The 22,985-nt window shown below is 33.9% G+C and overlaps 2 protein-coding genes across 2 annotated transcripts; one reads left to right on the forward strand and one right to left on the reverse strand.

The window, feature by feature from the left end:
• The first annotated feature begins 9,359 nt into the window (after positions 1–9,359).
• LOC149414761 (caspase Dronc-like) lies at positions 9,360–15,942 on the forward strand. The gene is made up of 6 exons (XM_089642901.1): positions 9,360–9,636; positions 9,713–9,926; positions 10,324–10,628; positions 12,730–12,959; positions 14,145–14,293; positions 15,165–15,942. Exons 1-6 carry the CDS (start codon positions 9,505–9,507, stop codon positions 15,392–15,394), a joined length of 1,260 nt encoding a protein of 419 aa, XP_089499027.1. The 5' UTR covers positions 9,360–9,504; the 3' UTR covers positions 15,395–15,942.
• A 1,440-nt stretch (positions 15,943–17,382) lies between these two features.
• LOC149414762 (uncharacterized) lies at positions 17,383–18,686 on the reverse strand. The gene is made up of 4 exons (XM_089643384.1): positions 18,605–18,686; positions 18,295–18,448; positions 17,860–18,013; positions 17,383–17,742 (listed from the first exon to the last, which is right to left on the reverse strand). Exons 1-4 carry the CDS (start codon positions 18,684–18,686, stop codon positions 17,383–17,385), a joined length of 750 nt encoding a protein of 249 aa, XP_089499510.1.
• Between the last annotated feature and the right edge of the window lie 4,299 nt (positions 18,687–22,985).

The raw sequence follows: 22,985 nt of genomic DNA on the forward strand, positions 1-22,985 counted from the left end.
TCAAAATTATTAACGCTTGCAAAAAACTGCCACTATGGAACTAATAAATATGTATTCTCATTTTTAATGATAAAGTAATGTTTACGAGAAAAGGTTTAAAAGCATAAATAAATTGAAAATATCTTTCTAGAAAAAAAGACAACGACCAAAACTGGCAGCTTTCTGATTTTTGGCTTGTATTTTTTCTCGGAAGACTTTATCAATATATTATATATAAATCCCACTACAAATTTGACAACCCTTCACTTAGCAACCTTTTGACTACCACTGCTTATGATAGGTTTCGAAATAAAAACGCTGTGAATTTTTATATTTTTTTAGTTACAGAAGTAAGTGACCGTAACATAAATAGTCAGAAATTGTGTTTTAACAGTATTAAAATTTTTGCAAGGTTCATATATTTTAGAGTCTTTCGGACTCCTTTTCATCCATACAAACAAAAGCCAATTTGACGACAGAATATTATTTGATTTTTTTTAATTGGCTTTGATTGGCTTGGTGGCGCTCGGGATGATGCTCGTTTCCTGAACGGAAAGTCGCGGGATAGAATCCTTCCAACTACAGCTTGTCCTATTCTTCACTACACAAGCTTTTTGCAACATTCTGTACAGAGGGGTTTATGTTTCTCAAATAACATATGCCGCCTCTGTTTGGGAGCACCGCCTGGATAACGTACTGATCCACGCCGCACTTAAAAAGGGCCATCGAATCCCTCTACTGGCACTATCAGGAGCCTATCGCACTGTAGCCTCGGACGCTTTGCCAATATTGGCTGGCATTCTGCCAATCGATCTTGAAATTAGGGAAGTGATCACGAAAAAGAAGCTTACCAGAGGCAGACCTGCTACTCACCTAGGAGTGGTACTCACCTAGGAGTGGTACTCACCTAGGAGTGGTACTCACTCCTGGTGAAGCTGTGTCTCTCGAAGGACTTCTAAGAGAGATGCGAGAAAGAACATTGAGTGAATGGCAAATAAGATGGAATATGTCGAACACGGAAAGATGGACCTACTCTTTCTTCCCGTCAGTTAAAGCCAGAATGGAAGGGGAGCATATAATACTGGATCACTACATCACCCAACTCCTGTCCAGACACGGTGAATTCAGGGGGAGACTTTACAGCCTCGCCCTGTCCCCTCATTCAAACTGCGCGTGTGGGGATAACGATCAGTCAGCCGAGCACATTCTGTGGCATTGCGAGATAATGACGGATGCCAGAGAGGAAATGCTAAATGGTTTGAATGTTATAACGAGACCGATTTTTAATGTGGATCTCGTATCGAATAGAGAGAATTTCTAATGTTTGAAAAAATTTGTAAGGACTTGGGTTGAACGACGGCCTGAATTGAGAGTCGGAGAATAGCATAAAATCACATTTAAAAGTTATGTACCTTGTATACTGCTCCTGTTCTCCTCGGACAACGATATGACCTTATTTCCATGAACTTTGTATATATTGTAAATATTTCTACCTGTTTTTATATAACGATCTTTACTTGTTGGCTAAGCCATTCGTATGCTCTGACTGCGACTAAGCGGTCGGAACAGGGAAATGGCTTGCTATTTATTTCTTTTGTTTTTATTTCCTTCTTGCCTATCTGTTTACTATTTCGTAGTTTTTAATGTAGATTCTGAAACTGAACTTCGAGCCCTTCGAGGGCGTGGATCACAGACCGTCGTCTCTGCAGAAAAACTGGCTTCTCCTTTATCCTCTGTACATGGTGTATGGATCACGAGTCGCGCCTCCCCCTTACGAGGTGCTCTTGGTTGTCGTGAGGTCTGCAAGAGCTAGACCACCTTCCTTGCGATCCTCTCCCGTCAGACGCTCGATTTCTTCTTTAGGGTCTTCGGCTACTCACAGCCTATATATCAGCTTATCTCTTTCTTTGGGGCAAAATCAGACGGTCACCGCGAGCGTGAGCGGTTTTTGAACCTCACCTGGGGACCAACCGACGTCTGATTTCACCTGTGAGGGACTGCCGACTCGGAGAATCTGATTCCACTTGTACATACTTGTTTTGCATTAACTGATGTGTAAAAACTAACAATGTCCCTCAGTGTTAATTGATTTGCTATTTTTATTCAAAATTATTAAATCTTTAATTGACAGCCCTAATCTGTTGGAACTTATTTGCATTAATGTTCCTGCTAGGCAAACTCGCAGTAAAGATACTTTTAAATTTAACAAGAACCTCAACACTAATTATTCTATTTTTTCACCAATTCCTAGAATTCACAACCTTGCGAATAAATACTGTGAACTTATAGATATGTTTGTTTTTGACAATTTTGTGAGCTTTAAAAGGCAACTTATTTCGATTCTATCGGCTAATAATTAACTTTTATAGCTTTAATAATTTTATTACATCTTCTCCCATTCGAAACCTTTCAAGTAAATTATATCCATATTTGTTTGTTTTTTATTTGCTCTACTATACACTTATAATTGTATGCATATACCTACTAACTACTTTTTATACATAACACTATGTTCCATCTCAGATCTTATTATTTCTTATTCATGTCGATATTGCTAAATTCTATTAGTTTTTGCTTTTTACAGGTGCAACTCTTATTTTGTTATTTTTTTTTTTTTTTTTTAAATCTCTGTTATAATGTTCTTTACCTCACGAGTAAGTTACACTCTAATTTATATTGGTTTATCGATTTGTTAAACTCACAATTAATACTGGGTTTAAACACACCCACTTACTTACTTTTTATGTTGAACTTTCTTTTACTTACTATTTCATGCTTGGGTATATTTTATATTGAATCCATCTTATTAGTGTTTTGCTAATTTGCACAAAATTTTATTATATGTGTTGCTTTCTTACAATTAACTCCATTTATCTTCTTATGTTCAATTATTGTAATCAATGTAAATGTATATTTTCATGTAAAAGCCCATTAGGGCGTAAATAAAATAATAAATAAATAAATAAATACACTATTAACAATTATACTAATCTGAGCATCTTGCATAGTGCTAACTAACCCCTCATGCAGGGACATTTGAGGTCTAGAATCGTTGTATACCTAAAGTCTTTTATCAATATAAAAAATTAGAGTCCTGTTGTGTACCCTGAAGGAGTACCTAACCATCTGTTACTTATACCGGGGTGGGAAAGTGGTGGGAGCCTCAAATACACAAGCGCTTAGCTTGGTGTAGAAATAGTAGAAAACTGACATAATGCATTATTGTGCAATTTTACTTTTTTAACATAATTTACATTCGAAGACGCTAAAACTTCACTACACATATTATTTTGAAAGAAACAGAACAGAATTCAGAAAAAAAACGGTTAACGAAATTATAATATCATTTTATATTAGATTGAACAGAAATACAAGGTAAATTTAAATATCTTTCTTCTCGTGTGTCAAAATTAACTCTCACTTTTGGCGTGTAAGTATTTTAAAGCTTTACTTTGGATCAAGCGTTATGTTAGCCATATAAAAGTGGATACCTTTTTTCGGTGGATAGGAATTTGCATCGCCAACTGGTTAGTAAAGGTACTATTTTTGTTAAGAAATACAATCAATCTTTTTTTACATTCTCCACAGAGAAGACCCTGAGATAAAAAAAACCATCAGAGCCTATTTCATCTTTGGGGATGCTGTGTGGAGGGTCTTTTTATGGAAAAGGATGGATTGGTAGTCATTATGCTTTAAATTACAATGTTAAGATATACAGAAATAGCATGTTATAAAACAAAAAGTAATTAAATAAAATATAGAATGTTAAGATGTAGAAAAATAATAAAATTGTAAAACAAAATATGATAGGTGTTAGGAACCATAAGAAATGACAAAAAGAAAAAAAAAGAGATGAAAAAAAGAGAACATGTTTAAGGAAAAATAAGTCTAGATACTTACATATTTAGATATCGGTGTCCGGAAACTCGTAGTACAAGCGGGGAACTGGAGAATCTACACCACATGGGGAACCCAAAAAAACATAAAGTTTTTTTTTTGAGCATTTTCAAAAAAAAAAAAAAAAAAACCAAAAAAAAAAATTTTTCGGCTATTTTAGGGTTAAAGTTTTTTCTGGTGTTTAGGGTTGAATAACAGATGTTTTAACCCTGCAGAGCAGAAATATTTTATGATTACACCGGGTTAAATGAAGGGTGATTTCAAAATAATGCCTTAAATCCGAGTTTCTTCATTTGTTTTACTTTCAAATAGTTTTAATTAGTTGGGTACTTTGATCTTCAGTAATAATTTATAAGAATTTGATTAAAAAAAAAAAAAAAAAAAAAAAAAAAATCAACTTCAAACTCGATTTACTCGATAACGAAAGCTCAAATAAAAAAAAATTATACTACAAAATCGACTCCAAATGTGATGTAGATTCACCAGTTTCCCGCTTGTACTACGAGTTTCCGGACACCCTGTATATAATACATTATTTTATATTTTTTTTATTATTTTATTTATTCATTTTTGGGAAATCGACAGTTTACATTTAATCAGTTTGTACATAAGTGTTATTTAGTAAAATAAAACCAATTATGGATTTCCTTCTTGTGACTTTAACTGAGACAGCATAATTTTAATTTGTGAGAAAGGAATATGAATTAAAAAAATTATAGAAAACAAAAGATTATATATTACGAAAAATTTAATTTATTGAATATAAGCTAAGAGATATGATTATTTTTAGAGAAAGATATATTATTATTCACCAATTTTAGTATAACTTCCTGTTTGGATTACGATTTGAAATATTAGATTGAACATTATTGTCACAATATTTTCTTTAAGTACAAGACACATATCAGTGGTGTCAAACATTTTTTTCTAATTAATATGAACAGTTAGTTTTTAATCATTCTGATTTATTTTTTTAGAGTTTTTTTTTATTCATTATACAATTTTTTTTGCACAATTTTCACAAAATAGAATTTTTTTTTTTTTTATTTATTTATCTATATAAAGTTTTTTATAAGTGGTTTTTCGATGCCTGTCTCACTAGGGTAAACCTGTGTCGAGACAGACATAGAGTACATCGATATATATACATATAGTTAAGTGAATATCAATAAGGGTAAATACAAAATATAAAAATAATACAAAATAATTTCAATACAATCAAAAGAACGATTGGGTTAATCCTGTTAAGATTGTGTTCATTATTAGTATGTGGGAAAATATAAATAGATCATTTTAATTAAGTTTGAATTTGGTCGTGTGTAAATAGTACTTGTTGTCTATGTGCAATTTGGTTTACATATGCTTGCAATAGTGGGACGCCCTGTGATTGCAATCCATTTCTTTATTTCGTGTTTAAATTTTGTCATTGTTTCTAATTGTCTGATCGTAGTTGGTAGTGTATTGTATAGTTTGCAAGCTATGTTTTTCAAATGTCTTTGTCCGAATGAGGTTTTAGCAAAAGGAGTTTGAAGAAGTTCTTTGTTTTTGGCTCGGGTATTGTGAGTAGTTTGTGTTGGTTTGTATAGTGATTTATTGTTCTGGTGTAAGTTGACCAAGATGGATCTTGCATACAGCTGTTTTATGTCCATAACATTGATAGTATTGAAGATCGTATCAGTGCTGGTAGAAAGAGGAACCTTAAGGATGATTTTAATGATTAATTTTTGTGCTTTTATAATGGGGTCAAGGGCACTAGAAGAAGCATTACCCCAAGCTAGAATTCCGTATTCTATGTGTGATTGGCATAGTGAGTAATAGACTGATTTAAGTTTAAGGTCAATAAAATTGCGTGTTTGTTTGAAAAAGTATATAGATTTTCGGATTTTATTCGTGGTGTTATGAATATGTTGTTTCCAATTAAGATTTGTGTCAAAAGTTATACCTAAATATTTAATATTGTTAACTTGTTCTAAGCATGGGCAGTCACAATTCCGGTTAAGAGATGAATTTTTGCATCTGTGTATTTTCAAAGTTAGACTTAGGTTTGACTTTGGGATATTTATGAGACTGAATAGTGTGTATTTTGTTTTAGGTATATTAAGAGTTAGTGAATTAGAGTCGAGCCAATGTTTTACCTTTTGAATTCCTTCTTCCGCTTTGGCGTATACGGTAGGCCAGTCTTTTGATTGAAATAGAAGGACTGTGTCATCGGCGAAACTGACAATAGTGGCATCGATATCTAGGTTACACAACTCATTTATATATATTAGGAAGAGCGTTGGACCTATAACACTGCCTTGTGGGACACCATAACTAATTGGCAAAAATTGACTTTTTGTTGTTCCGAGTTTAACGCATTGGGATCTGCCAGATAAGAAGCTGGAGAGAAGGTCTAGTTCTTTATTTCTAATACCCACATTGAACATTTTGCGTTCCAATTTGATATGTGAGATTGTATCAAACGCTTTACAGAGGTCGAGAAATACCGATAGACATTTCGAGCCCTTATCTAGTTGGCCAGAAATATGGTCAGTTACTGTGGCTATGGCATCGTTAGTGCTTTTATGTCTTCTGAAGCCAAATTAGAATGGAATGTTGCTTGTCCGGTGAATTGAACTCTTGACGGGCGCCGATTGGTGGAAACCAAATGCCATTGGCGAATTGAACTCGCTGACAGTAAAAACCGTAAGATTGATAGAAAAATAATTGTTCTACGATTAGAAATAACAAAAAAGTTTTACGGCGTTTTAGCAGCAGAATTCGACAAATATGGTTTCTATCAAATCTGTATTATATAAACCGTAACAATAGCTTATTATAGGTATTTCAATAGCTTAAGGTCACTTGCAAGAGGTGATTATGGCGATTTAATTCTAATTTGATATCGATTTTCAGCAAATTGTGATTATTGTTCAGTAAGATAGATAATAAGTAAATATGCAACTGGTCCCGTTATAGACTCTTAAAACGGCCTTGAAGTATATGTCTTTCACGGTATGATAGATTGTCGTACGAATAAGATTCATAGAAAACACTTTCGATATACATTTCTTTATATCATTTTTTATTCATTTCATATTCAAGTGTAATAAATAAAATGATTTTTTTAATTGATAATGGATAAAAAGTAAATGTAATAAATGAGGCAAATAAAGATAGATTGAACAATATTGTTTTTAAATTAAAGTAATGAATTTTAATTAATGGGTGCGATTTGGTGAACAATATTTTTAGTCAATCCATCTTTTGCCATTATGAATGGATAAAGCTTACACAACCTCAAAATGAATTACGACCTTTTTTCCTGTACATTTTAAATTGCCGTAAAAATATTGAGGGAGGTGTAAACAAAATAAAATTTGTGGTTATATGTATTTTTGGATGATAAAGATAAACAAAAAAATAATTTAGATCGCGATAACAGCGCCACTAACTTATCGAGTTCAAAACTATCCTATGTTTGAAGCTGGAACCAACCATACACATTCACAAAATTTCATTGAAATCAGTTGGGCGGTTTGGGAGATTAGCGTGTATGATGAATTATGATGGATTCCTTCAACAAAACTAATAAGAAAAGATTTATTTATTTATTTAATATCAACGGTATAAATATACCATAAACAATGATAACATGTCACAGTTAAAATCGTAGAAATATTTTAAAAAAAGAATTACAAATATATGTGGCATTTGATTGTGAAATGACATTAGAGAGTAAGTAAGTAAGTAAACAAGAGATACAAGTACATAAGTTTCTATAGTGCAAATAAGGTAGAATTAGATTAAATTAATATTGATTGAAAAGATTTGATAGCATAGCCCTCTTGTACCTACCTTGCGTGCAGTTAAATAGATTTGCCACATCTGCGTATCTATTACTAACTTCGTGCAACCTAGGTACAAGCGAGTGTTTGGAATACTCAGTCCTGATATTGTTGCATTTAAACAAAATTTTAGAACGAGTAGCTCTCGTGGGTATATGAAATTCAATGAGGTTAATTAAATCAGGACTGTCTATACTACCATTTACAATTTTGAACATAAATATTATAAGATGATAAGGAAATTGAAGACCTTATGAAATACAACTTCTTGTTGTATATTCAGGCATTTACACTAACAGTACCGTCCATTATTTTCACTTTAAATTATTTTATTTCTTTGTAATATATATTATGTAATTTTCGACTTTTTAACTATATTATGTCTAAATTACTATTTTTCTTTTACACACTATACTTTATAAATTGTTTTCCTTCAGAATACATAATATATTAATATATCTGATACGTAACTCACCATCACGCCGTTTCCCCGCAGGGGTAGGCAGAAATGACGGACCGCACAAACAACTCGGTCTTAACACACACTTCTTGCCTCATTCACATTCACATTAATGCATATATATATATTATGAAAAAAATTATTAGACCTAGTAAGGTAGGTAATAAAGAGCACACAATTAAATTATATATAAAGCGGCCCGCCGCACAGTGGGCTGAAAATCGCCTTTCATAGACATAGAGACTTGAATTTTCAAGTTTATTTTTTTTGACTAGAAATAGATTCTGCTGATAATTACTATGCTATAAAATTTTGTATGAAGCAATTGCGTGTACAAATGAAGGAGTTATCATTTTTTAAGAAAAATTTGTATGGCACTGACATTAAAAATGAGGCTATCTCTGGAATCATAAGATTGGCCATTATATTCTTACACACAGATATACTGCTATTTATTTGTATTTTTTTGACATACTTCGTATTGTGGCGCAACTTGCGATTTTTTTTTTAACATCCTCAAGTTGAAAAAAAAACGTTATTTTTCGTTTTTGTGTTTAATTCGTAGAACTCCATTTATTTTTGAAAAATTTTATACTTGCAGAACTTGAAAATAACTTTTAATTACTAAATTTAATTTTAATTAATTTTTTTTTTTAAATGGAGTTCTACGAAATAACAATAAATGAAAAAACTAACTTTTGTGATTTCTTAAACTGTTTTGGCTTGCAGTGTATATAAAATATTGTAAACTAGACAAAACATACTCATATGTAAAGCATTTAAGCATTAAAATGAATCATCAACATAAAAACGTTTTTTTTTCAACTTGAGGATGGTCAAAAAAAAAATTATTTGTACACGCAATTGCTTCATACGAAATTTTATAGCATCGTAATGATCAGCAGAATCCATTTCTAGCCAAAAAAAATACCCTTGAACATTCAAGTCTCTATGTCTATGAAAGGCGATTTTCAGCGCACTGTGCGCCGCTCGCCGCCACAATCTTGAAATATGTCCGAAATTCCGAAAACATTGTGGGGAATTATTTTTCTCTGGGGGAATTCTTTACCAAGCAGTCGATAGTACCTTACCATTCTGAAATGTACATGTAGGGAAAAAAATCGCGCTTACCATCACTAGCTGGTGGTTTATTTATGATGACGATTCTGTGGTGAAATACCTTTCAGATTTGACATTTTGTTTGACAGTACTTCGAGTTTCTTTTAAATAAGTTTTGATTATTTTGTAGGATTGCTAAAAAGTTACGCAAATAATTTATTTAGCTCGGTATCGAATACCCTTTACGCTTGATATTTACAACATAACAGTATAACAGCCATCATGGATCAAAAGCATAAGGATCTAATAAAAAAGAACTTTTCTTCTCTTCTGGATCAAACTCATTTAGAATTTCTCGTTTCGGCCTTGTATGAAAAGGATGTATTTTCTGATAGAATGATCGAACCTTATATGGTGGGTATATTTGAATATTTTACTTTTAAACTACAAAATTTACATTTTATTTACGAATCAATACTTATCATTTAAGGATACTTCAAAAGTTCCCCGAGATCGAAAATTCAAACTTTACACCGATATTCAAAGACGTGGACCGCAGGCATTTGATAAATTAATTGAAGCCCTCCAAGAGACAGGACATCTTGGACTTATTCGCATTTTATCACCGGAGCATGAATTAAGCACATTTATAAGTCTCAAAACAAAACCTAAAAGAACTTTTCCCACCGTTCCAAAAATTCAAGGTAAGAAAAAGCTGTGCAATTTTCATGTCACCTGAGCTTCTTAACCCGTTGTCCCCAAACCCCGGCTACGAGACGGATGTGCGTCTGAAGTACGTAATCAGTAACCGCAAACCCCAGCTACGAGACTGGTGTGCATTTCAAGTACTTGACCAGGTTTTACAAACCTTGATCCAATAAATAAATAAATTTTAATAAATCAATACATTTAGCTTACAGTTTAAAAGTTACATTAGATTTAATACACCAATGTGATTTCCTATTTTTGCTATAAAATTAACTCTGGGACGACTATAGGAAAAATTCTGGGGCCAATGGGTTAGCACAATCAGATTTCTGCGCTAAAGTAGCAATACATTTTCAGTGTTAGCATAGTATTAATAACTGAATTATTTTACAGGTGAATCATCAAGCCCAACCAATTCTGCTCCTTTAACGACTCCTTCTGAAGATGTTACTGACAAACCTCTTCAGATCGATGTAAAGAAATCTACCACTTTTGGAGTAAGCAGCAATCCGGAGATATTATGCTACAGCATGAAATCGAAGAAGCGAGGGATACTCTTTATGATTAATAATATAGAGTTCAAAAACGACATTGAAGAGTTCAGGAAAGGCGCTATAGTTGACCAAAACAATTTGGAGAACCTTTTTACGCAGATTGGATTCCATGAAAACATCATTCATAATAATAAAAGTAAAACTGTAAGTATAATTTTTTTTTTACTTGAACTTGATACCGCTTTCCGTCTGCCCGGAAACAGTGAAACTATCACATCACTATGGGAAAAGGGCAAGAAGAAATCCTAAAGTCAGTTAACCTCTTGAGTGTATCCTTAACCTCTCAGAAAAAGACTTTTATTTACTATGTGTTCCTTTGCGAACTGTCAAAACGTGATAATTTTTGTGATATTTACGAGTTTTGCTAAAAGCTTCATAACTCACGTTTTGGGAAACGTAGCCTCATTCTAAAAAAATGTTTTGGAAAGATTATGAAATTCACTATCGCATTGTGTTGTAATACGTAAATATTTGCGTTTCTAAATATACATTTTATGAAAACGTCAAAAATATCTAAAAATCGCTTACCATTATTTCAAAGCTGTGAAAAATGTACTTTTTTCTGAGTATCATAAAGAAATAACACTTTATATATTGAAGAAATGTAATTAGAAACTATTAGTCACCTCAAAATATTAACCGTCCAAACTAAAATATTTTTAATAAATTATTTAGAAACGCAATAAATTATGAACGAACAAGATGACAGATCCAATCGCCTTAGATAATGCACCTCTACTTTCCATAGATATTCTTGAATACAGACGCGTAGCGTTATTCATTATCGATACTCTGTTTTTTAAATCATGGCAATCCGTATACTAGTGATGGAAATAAATCGATTTTTGTAAAATCTCGCGCGTTTACGTGAAAAGACGTTCTAATGTCTTGACCGCTATTATCATATTTACGTCTTTTGACGTTCTAATGTTCTGAGTGGTTAAGGATACATTTTAAACAATTATTTTACTGAATATAAATTGCTATTTTGGGAAACTATGTAGGTAGATAATATACATTTTTAATTTGGAAAGCGGATATGGGTACTGCAACCCTGGGAACCATTGGATAACCAACAACCCTGCCATAGGTCATCCCGAGTGGTTCGCTCGTTTGGTGACTTAACAGGGGTGCCTGGGTTCGTGGGGTGAGGTTTGTCCAGGTCTTGGCGGCGGATGCTTCGGCCCACCTACCGCGAGAGAGACTGGTTGAGGGAGACCTTTTGACCTCTCGAACCAGACTCACGTAGGACTATGCAGTAACACAAAAAAGTACTTTTTGTGTCACTGCATAGTCCACTGTCCATCAAATTGATGATCAGCGCCATTTTGAATTTTTGACACGGTTTCTGTTAATTGCTGTTTATCGTAATCTCGCAACGCGCTTTAATAATTTGTGGTAATGTAATAAGGTTCTTATTAATATTGACCAAAGGATTGTTTTCTAACATAACATAGGTTAACAAATACATTTACAAGTGGGACAAAAAAAAGAAAAAAAAAGGTTTCAAATACGTTGTAGGACATATTTATTAACCTAGTGATTCTTCCCAAAGGCGTCACCATTGTTAATTTAGTTCTGCACCTAGTAAGAATCAAAAGCCTGTGTTGGCGGCCTCGCACAAAAAATTATCCTGGACATAAAATCCTATTTTAGCCAGAATGTCTGGAATTGAGACTAAACCGTTTAGAAGCTTATACGCCATCAGGAGTAATGCAACATCCCTTCTGGAACTAAGGCTGCATACACCCAGCATTCCCGAGATAAATGCTGTTGGAAACAGCAATGGGTAAAGACCAAACTCTCTCATGTAGAGGAATCGTAAAAAAAATATTTGTATCTTCTCGATCATTAGTACATTGACAGTGTCCTCTGGCCCCCATACCTGAGATCCACTCTCAAGAATGCTACGCACTAAGCTAAAGTAAAGCAGCCTTATAACTGCAAGGTTGGTCAAGTCTTCTGAATTGTGTATGGCAAAACCCAACATCTTAGTGACTGATTTACAGATCTTTTCAATATGAGCGTGAAATGTTAAGCGAATGTCGTACACAATTCCCAAGTCCTTACAAGTCACCATGTGTTTCAGTGACGTATCTTTCATTTTGTAATTAAAATATATGGTCTTGTGTGCCCTTGTAAAGCATATGACAACATTTTTGGAAGTTTAACCCAAGTTTGTTATCTGCTTGGCATATGTCACATTATATTTATGGTAAATGTTCAATGTGTCCTTGTTTTTCAGGAAATGAATGATCTTCTGAATGAGTTTGCCGTTTCAAGTATTTTGAAAAACACAGATTGTGTATTCATAGTGATTGCCAGCCATGGAATGTTGATAGGGAACAATGAGACAATTGTCAGGACCTCAGACGGAGATAACATTCCTACCAACAGTATTTTGGATAAGTTCAATAGCAAGAATTGTCCTCTGCTCCACAACATCCCTAAAATATTTATCTTCCAACTTTGCAGGTAATATTTTGTTCAAAGGTTTCTTTGACATTGTGTATTAAAATTATTACTATCAATATTATGTTTTTGATGAAGTTTGGATATTTGAGATTTGATTGATAAAAACTTTAAGGTCAATAAACGGATAAGGGGATTTTGTCAAACTCAAGTAGAATACATAAACTGCTAGAAGCAGCCAGTAGTCGAAGTACATGTACATATAGCAGTGTTCTCTTTTTCCATGAGAACTGCGCAGTCACGGCTTGAAGCAGTCGATATTAACTGCTTGTCGCAGTCCGTGCATTCCAGCCTTGCTTTTGATGAAAAATCACCTATCGTTCCAGAGTGGAAGATGCTCTTAGTATCGCCCTGGTGTAAGACCAACATACAGAATTGAAACGTAGCTTGAAATGGCTTTAGCGGTGTTTGGTGACCAGATCGGAATAGCCAGGTACACCTCCAGCTTCCTATTCCTCATCTCCTTCCCCTCCTCACTACCTTTAGCCTCACAAGATACCCTAATTGGGAATACTATAGTCTCACTGGCTCCAGATGGTTGGGACTTTTGAGAATTGGTGTTGTATTTATAATACATATGTTGGCATGCAATACCACGAATGTGGTATTTTAATATTGTTTAATTCTAAATAGTTTTTTCTGAGTAAGTTCATTAACAGAATTCCGAATATTAATAAAAAAAAAAATGACAATATGTAATACACCTTATCCAAGACAATACTGAATAATATATTGTGTCATGGTTTTTTCTTTCTCTCTCTATGATCTATGCGTGTTTCTAAACCCGCCATATCGGCTCAGTTGACTTATGGTTGACTTTCAAAAGCCTCTATATCACGAAGTGAGTATCAAAATCCGCTTTATCCATTTTATTTATCGAAATTACTTAATTATTGCTAGACATACATAGAAAAATAAATGCTTTTCGAAATTTTATTACTCCAATTCATTATATAAAATATTGTAATGCAATTACTTATGTACGCTATAGATGTGACAGTTTTTTGCGGTTTTCTCCAAATCAATGAAAGTTGATATAGCGGGTATAGAAATTACACGACTCATTTGGCAAACTATCCTTTCCGCTTCGTGTTTACCCGTGTGTAAAATAATACTGTGATTAATAAAATTAATTGATGCAATGATGAATTAATTGCCTAAAAATCACGTTGTAATATTTTGTTCCAGGGGTGAATCTCCAGATTTTGGGTGGAAACACGAGCCAGATATACCCCGGCCCGACCCGCTTGCTAACCGCACCCAAATGGATGGGATAAGCGAAAGTGTTAAAATGAGAACCTATTCTGATATGCTGATTGCTCACTCTACTGTCCCAGGTACAATTTTATTACTTCCTTACTGCATAAATTACATATAAATCACAGGATGTAATGATGTAATCCCGGCTTCAGACGCTCAGGCATACCTTTACAGGTGACCTGCGCAGGTAAGCCAGATTTGTCTGGTGCACCCACACGTTCAGGACTTGAAATCTGGGCAGTCGAGAGACGACGAGTTAGCAATGCTCGGTTTGATATTTGCAACTACCGACGACTTGGCAGAATCATTAAACTTCTTGAATCGTTTTCTGAAGGCTCTTTTGATTGTTTATTTTCTTTCACAATGTTTGTTTTGTTCGAGTTCCGTTCAACTTCTTTTAATTTTTTGATCAGCTTAGAGTAAGCCGTTTCACGCTTATCTCTGTTGTGATAATCCTTGCACTTGATCTTCCAGAGGTAAAGATAATTTTTGTATAACTGCGATTCCTGGACTAAAAAACAGCAAACGCACATCCGACTCACTAAGTACCCACGGCCCACTCGTAAACTGCAGGCCAATTATTAACAAAATTCATATTTTGCTACTTTTAAAAGTGAAACTACGTAGGTCAGTTTTTATGCTGGCTCCAGACGCTCAGTTAAACCTGTCGGTGACCTGCGCAGGCACACCGTGACCAGACCATGTGGATGAATAAACTGCACAGACCTGCGCAGGCGACGTACAACAACACCAATAATGCCATTATTTGTAATATTAGCACTCTAGTCACGAGCCGCCACTGGTAGTAATCTCCGTAAAGATCTCAACCCTCAGGCTAATTCGTTCACTTTAGGGAATTTGTCAAACTTAGCACCCTATCACACTCAAAAGTCACGAGGCGCCACTGATTACTACTAGTTTGTAATTTTTTCTTGATTTTAATTTCAGGGTTTTCATCACATCGCGACACCATTCATGGCTCCTGGTACATGATATCTCTATGTAAAATGTTCATGGAACACGCTCACCATTCACATCTGGAAGATCTCTTTAGGCTGGTGGACAGTCATCTCAAAGACATTCCACTTAAACTCGGTACCATGCAAACATCTTCAGTGGAAAACAGAGGATTCAATAAACACTGTTACTTGAATCCCGGGCTTTTTGAAGCTACATGATTTTAGCTTCAAGTATTATTACAGCATAAGTACATAGTAATAATATGAGAGTATGCAGACTTATAAAATCATTATAAGTAAGGTCGGTGGCCGAGTTGACATCGCGCTTGGGTTCCACTCAGGCGTAGTATGTACCTCGGCTGGCTAAGTCCTCCATCACAACACAAGCAACATTTTCAGCTTGCTGTGGTGGTAGTAGGAGATAAGTAATTAATAACATTTCGTTCTTTGAGAACTTGTCTCGACTAAGGGGTTATTTAACCACATCTGAGTAAATTGTACTCGTCAAGTAACATCAATCATAGGATTAAAGTGGCGGTAAAAAAGGGTTACTCAGCGGTGGTGATATAAATAAATTATGCTGATCAACGAGTAGCACTTATTGACAGTTTAATCAATGGTGGTTAAATACCCCTTGCTGAGATGGAAAAGGTGTGTGATTTAAGGAAATATATTTTATAAGATTGTGTCTGGAACACATTTAACTTTTTATTATACTGTGAAACTTCACTGCCTATAATTTGTAATCAGTTTTAAGTGAAACTAAGTTTGAATTAAAGAAAAGTATTTTATACATTTTTACTTAAATATAAACATTTTTAAAAGTACAATTTTTTTATTGATGCATTTACTACTACAACCCAGTGTCTAATGAGTGCCCGCAAAATATTATTAACATTGCAGAGATATCCAGTTCATAGACATGGCACAATCAAGTGAATCGGATACTTGAGTCGGGCCATGTCAAGAGTCAGAATAATACAAGAGTATGTATGAATGTGAATGAGGCAAGAAGTATGTGCCAAGACCGAGTTGTTTGGCGGTCCGTCCTCTCTACCCACCCCTGCGGAAACGGCGTGATGGTTAGTTAGTTTTATTCAAAAATGAATGTCATATTTTTAAACATTTCAATAAATTGTTGTCTTATCAGATAATGTGTTAACATATTATCTAGAATAGCTAGTTATATTCAGAGAAATGATTTTTTAAAAGGTCTAGTGTGCAAAATTTCATCAATCTCAGAATAAAACTGGATTTGCATAAATAACAAAGCCATGCTGCTTCCAAAGGCACTCTTCTTCATGTATGAAGTCCGGAAACTCGCAGTACAAGCGGGAAATTGGTCAATTTAGAGGTATAGCTTTTTTGGTTTGAACTTTCATTTCCAAGTAAATCGAGTCCGAAGTTGGAATTTTTTAGGTCAAATTGTAAAAAATCTATAGAGGGTTAATATCAGCTGTTAGCAAGATATTATCTTTTAAAATGGGTCAAAGCGTAGATCCAGCTCCAAAATTTTTAACGCTTTAGTTGCGAAAAAAAGCAAAAACAAAAAAATCAGATTGAAAAAAAAAAATTTTTTTGGGTTTCTCTACGTGATTATAGATTCACCAGTTTCCCACTTGTATAACAAGATTCCGGACCCAGTATATATAGATAGAGAGAAGAAGATAAATGTATTATTATATTTTTGTTTTCTTTTTTAATGATTCATAAAAAATACCTTGGCACTTATATAATTTTTTTTAAATCTGTCTGTCTATTTTGTCTGTTGGTCTTCATGTGTTTTAGGCACTTCTTTAGAAGAATTTGGATAATTTTCATATTTTACAGCATCATAGTCTTCAAAATGATAAGAACTTTTGTATTTTGTCTGTGGGTCTTCATGCTTTTTACACACTTCATGAGAATAGTAATCTCGCTGTCTATGTATTTTTTGCTTGTCATATTTCCCATGCGATTCCTCTCTTTGAGAATATGTAATTACAGAAGTTTCTCCATATTTATCAAAGCTATTTGGACTAGTACAATTATTATCCCTATGTTTACTCTTTTTCTTATGCTTTTCTTCATGGGAATATGGGTTGTGGATACTATTTTTTTGCTTGCCATATTTCCCTTGCGATTCCTCTCTTTGAGAATATGGAATTGCAGAAGTTTCTTCATATTTATCAAAGCTATCTGGACTAGTATAATTATTATCCTTATGTTTACTCTTTTTCTTCTTCATGGTAATGTGGGTTGTTGATATTATTTTTTGTGTAGTTATCTTTTCTGGAGTGACTATTATTTGTAGCCCTATGGGATTTGTATTTCTCTTCTTGTGAATGTCGATCATTGGTTGAATCGTGGTGTCGCTTACTGCTTATTCTCTCTGATCTATGATTCTTATCATCTTCATAGGATCCTCTTTTTTTATATTCTTTGCCTTTTTGTGAAATAACTTCAAATTTGTTGGATTTTACACTAACCCCCTTGCTATCATTTTCATTTGATTCTGTAATAGAATTCTTTCCGCTATAGGAATCATTCTTTATTTTCTCGTTTAGCATATTGACATACGACGCCATCTAAAAAAAATTTCAATAACATTAATAATAATTAATGAAATTAGAATATGGACATTTTTATAACAGAAAATAGATTGGTGTGACTTATAATTATTAGTAGACTAAAAAGTCACAAACCTGAGAATCTATAACATCCCTTATTATTTCCGCGTATGCTTTAGATTTGGTTGTTACTTTATATTTGGTTCTGCGCCTTTTCAAATCACGTGTTTCAGCTAGTTCTTCTTGGACGGATTTGGAGATTTGTGATTTTTGAGACATATTATCTTTCCTGTGAAAAAAGGTATAATTAATTAAACGAATTAAATGTTTTATATTCCATCCGCCGGACAAAAGATTGTCATAAATAATATCCAAGATACTTAGCTACGTATTCATTTTATTCATGGGATGTTTTCATTTAATATAAATATGAGTGTTGCTAGGTTTCGGTAGTGTGATTTTGATTATCGTTTGATGTACCTTACAAAAATGGCTCTGCAGGTGTTGTAAGGGATATAATACCTAAAGAAAACGTAATCAAATGAAGTAAATTATAATTTTAAAACTTACGTCATTAAATGTCCATCCGACGTAACATTTTCAGCAGGTGCGTTTGAGATAACAAGGTCATACAAAGCCCTGCGTTCGTTCCTTGTGAAAAGAGAAGTTATTCTATCGGCCGAGAGGGGCATGGCTCTGGGGTCATCCAACAGATTCTGAACACCTTTAGAAATAGTTAGAAATACATTAGAAAACAATATAGGCAGTTCTATGATCCAGCTTGTTTCCAAGAGTTTCAGAAATCAATCGAGAATGTAATATTTGGGAAAAATGCAAGTTTAGTGGCATGCATGCTCTTGGGCTTCAACAGGAACCGGACCTGGAATACCGCCATTTCTATAGAGTTTAGTGGCGTGCATGGTTTTGGGCTTCAACAGGAACCGAACCTGGAATATCGCCATTTCTATAAAGCTGCTATAAAGACAGTAAATATTTGATTGTTGTTGTTGGAAATACGTTTCATGGGAATGACACCATTGGTTAACCCTCAGGCCTCTGAAATATTGACCGTTAAAGTTCTTAAAGATGCTGTCACAAAGTCTGAGAATTTGTGTGTATTTCCACCTCTCAATAAAATCCAAATAAATGGGATACTTCTGAACATATCTGAAAACTAGTAACTGTTTTTGAAAGGTGATGAAATACGCCTTCAAATTTTATCATTAGGAACTAGCTGAAGTATGACCGGCGTTGCTCGAAGAGTTTTCTCTACCTTTCAGAAAAATTCTCTAAATGATAGTATAATAATAATAACTAACGATATAGATAGATAAAAGCTAGGCCCTACAGGCGACTTTTTGACGGGCTTCGCCCAATTCATTCCACTTCCTTGATAGTAGAGTTTAGCCCTTTTGTATGTGCAACAGCAATTATTAGAATATGTGCAAAAATTTACTTGTTACATGGGTAACTATTTATTTTTCTATCCAAATAAAAACATTTGTGAATGCCTACGTAATATACATATTTTGTATAACTTCGTTAATTTAAAATTCACTGGACGAATGAAAACTAATTTCTACTAAGCTCATTATCCCATGGGTCGGTAAGCAGTTGACATAAACATCGAGTGCTGCAAGACCCTGCGCAGAAAATTAAGTTTGTTATAGTAAGCACAGTTCGGTGTGGAACTTTCCTTTGCAGTGTCTTCAAGGTTTATGTCGATTGCTTACCGAAATTGTGCATTTTGTAAATCAGTTTGAGAGCTCTGAAATTTCAAGATTTACATATAAAACATCATTTTAGAAACATTTTTTTGTTGAGAGGCACAGCTCAAATTTTAGAATTTTATAAAAGCTGAAAGGAACAGATTCCAAAAATAGCCGGTTCCCTGGACAAATAATATGGGGCGATCCAGTGGCACTAAACTCACCGGTACAAAAAAGCCGTGACAGGAATATCGTTGTACATGAAGTTGGGTTTGTAAGTTAGATTTTTTCTTCTTCAATATTTGACATATTTTTCACATTTCAACATGATATGTTCAATATTTGTTTGGTAAGACTTTTTCTTGATTTTGTTATCCGATGTTTGTAAATTTATCATGTTCTTGATCTTGGAAAACTTCATTTTCTGAAAATAATTCTTCTGGGAAAATTGGTTGGAAAATAGGTTGTGAATTTTTTTTAAAGATTCCTTTTTGTGAAGTTTGGTAATTTCCATCATGGGATTTTTTTTTCGGAAATTTTAATAAAACTATAAATTTTTTTGATATTACAGTTTGTAATAAATTTTCTATATAAAACGTCAATTCATTATCAGTAATCCCTATATTTTCTAGTTTTTTTGTAAGACGTGACTGATTTATTGTGTCCAAAGGCTTTAGAAAGGTGGAGGAATATGCCAATGCATTTTTTATGTGAGTCTAGAGAATTTTTGATATATTCAATTGCCAAGGCGATGGCGTTGGATGTTCCTACATTTTTCTTTTTTTTTTCTGCACCCAAATTTTTTCTGTGATAATAGTTTGTTTGATTCTAGGTAATTGAGGAGTTGATTTTTGATTGTTGTTTCTAAGATTTTAGATAAAGTGTTTAGAATTGTAATTGGTCTATAATTATTGATGTCTTTATGATTACCTGAAAAAAAATTGGTGTCCCTATTTTTAAGTGAGATGGAAAAAATTATCCATAATGGATTTGTTTAATAGGAAGAGTATCAGTTCGATAAGTTCGTCTAGTAAGTATTTAATGTTTTCATTGTGATTCCATCACTACCAGATGAAGATGTTGGTTTGAAAAATTAGTGTTAGTTTGTGTTTAGTGGTTGGTTTTAGTGTAAATTTCTTCCTTTGAGAATTTAAGTGTTTGGGTTAAAGTTTTGAGGTATGGTTATTTTTTTCACTAAATTCGAGCCTGTTTGCAAAAAAATTGTTTGTGTAATTTAAAAGTTGATGTATATTTTTGTTCAGCGAGAGTATTCCTTTGATTGATTTATTCATTTTATGTTCTATTCTTGTTGGTTCACTTATTGTGGCAGACATCACGTGGGAGAGGAGGAGTCATTGATAATCCTGTGCTTGTGGGTGGTGTCTTCCAGTATAGAGAAAACCCTATCAAAATCCGTTGCATAATTTAGAAGAACTAAGCGAAAAAAAAGACAAACGCAGACAGCGCCTTTATTTTAAGTGCCCTTGAGGTGATTGATTATTTGCAAAAACGGCGCTATATAAATTATCCAATTATTATTTTTAATAAACAATTTAGAGATAAACATATAATTTTTTAAATATTAAAATTTTGGAATAAAACGTAAAAAAGTTTTAGAAATGCCTCACCTTATGTTCATTCACTGAACTAAAATAATTGATGTGATGAGTGAAAAAAAAAAATTATTAGACAAATGTATTATAAACATTACCGCCACCTCACTTTTTCGTTGTTTCATATAAAAATAATTCATGAAAAAATCTCAAAGTTTTATAAATTTCTCTCGAATTGCGGCCGGAACCTTTGGTTTTATAGAAGTGTACATTTGAATTATTTTGCAGTTATCTTCTACATTTGAATGTAAAGCTTGGTATTTTACTATTTTAAACACTGTTTGGTTCATACTTCTAACTATGACGGTAAGGGAGACAACGATTTTTATGAGACCAAATAAGCTGTTTCGAAAAGCGAACATTATTACGGATTATTATTTGTAGAGTTAATTTGTTCGCGATTGTGGTTTGTTAAAAAAACTGAACAAATTGGCCTGAGGGGTTAATATACGGGTGCGCCTGTTCTCACATTGCTGGAGGATTGGGGGCGGAGCTACGAAGTTTGCCGAGTGAACACGAAGGCTCAAAGCGGCTCGGAACTACGAAGTTTGCCGAGTGTACACGAAGGCTGGCAACAATCAACTTGATTTTGAATAATTTGTTTGAAGTCTTGAAGTTTGACTGTGGTTTGACGTTCGAAAATCTCTCAAGTATGAGGGAGATTTTGAGTTGAAAGAAACGAAACATGGAGGTCGTTATTAGTAAACATTTACAAGACATAATCAACCCTACGGACATTTTTTTTTTAACCTAACCTAACCTAACCTAACCTTCTACTTCCTGGTTACGAAACCATTACTAGGATAGGTTATTGTACTTTTTATTACTAACCTCCAACTTACCTAGCTCTGGTAGTTTGTATTGATATTTGAAGCTTATGTTTGTATTATTTAAGCTTTCTGCCAGAAGCCTGACCTCACAATTGTTATTTAATCTTATATATTCTAGGTTTTCCGAATAAAATCACAAAGTAGAAGAAATTTGTGTTTAATCCGTGACCCATCCTGATATTCCTGGGTGCGCCTGTTCTCACATTGCTGGAGGATTGGGGGCGGAGCTACGAAATCCGAACTTCACTTCATATCTGCCCGGCAAATTTAAACCTGTGACAATGAGAACTTGGCTTTCTTGGTTGGTTGTTATTTCTCCATAAGACTGCATAACAATTACATCGAAGAAGGCACTTTGTCATAAAAATACAAGTAGTGCATTCAAGTTTAAATGATCTTAAGAGTTACTAGTGAAGTAGGCCTATCGTAAAGGAATATCAGGATGGGTCACGGATTAAACACAAATTTCTTCTACTTTGTGATTTTATTCGGAAAACCTAGAATATATAAGATTAAATAACAATTGTGAGGTCAGGCTTCTGGCAGAAAGCTTAAATAATACAAACATAAGCTTCAAATATCAATACAAACTACCAGAGCTAGGTAAGTTGGAGGTTAGTAATAAAAAGTACAATAACCTATCCTAGTAATGGTTTCGTAACCAGGAAGTAGAAGGTTAGGTTAGGTTAGGTTAGGTTAAAAAAAAAATGTCCGTAGGGTTGATTATGTCTTGTAAATGTTTACTAATAACGACCTCCATGTTTCGTTTCTTTCAACTCAAAATCTCCCTCATACTTGAGCAGTGGCGGTTTTCTCTAAAGTGCGTTTGTGCGGCGAACCCCCATTAAAAAGATGAGTATAATAATATAAGCACATTATAGATAGCACGCTATTAAAATTTCGCCTTCAAAACCCGCGCCACCGAAAAATACGATACATATTCCAAATTTTGTGCGAGTTGAAATCCGCGCCAAACTCTTCATACAAAAGAATTTTAGCCGGTACAGATCCCTATGACGGTGACATATACAAAATTTGGTCTTTCTTTGCAAAAGTAAGACAAATTGTGTGCGCCGAACACGCGTTATGTTATCACGTGACCTCCGAAC

The sequence above is a fragment of the Hesperophylax consimilis genome, chromosome 19 (assembly GCF_061612785.1).
Source record: "Hesperophylax consimilis isolate HC1 chromosome 19, BYU_Hcon_1.0, whole genome shotgun sequence".
NCBI classification, from domain to species: domain Eukaryota; kingdom Metazoa; phylum Arthropoda; class Insecta; order Trichoptera; family Limnephilidae; genus Hesperophylax; species Hesperophylax consimilis.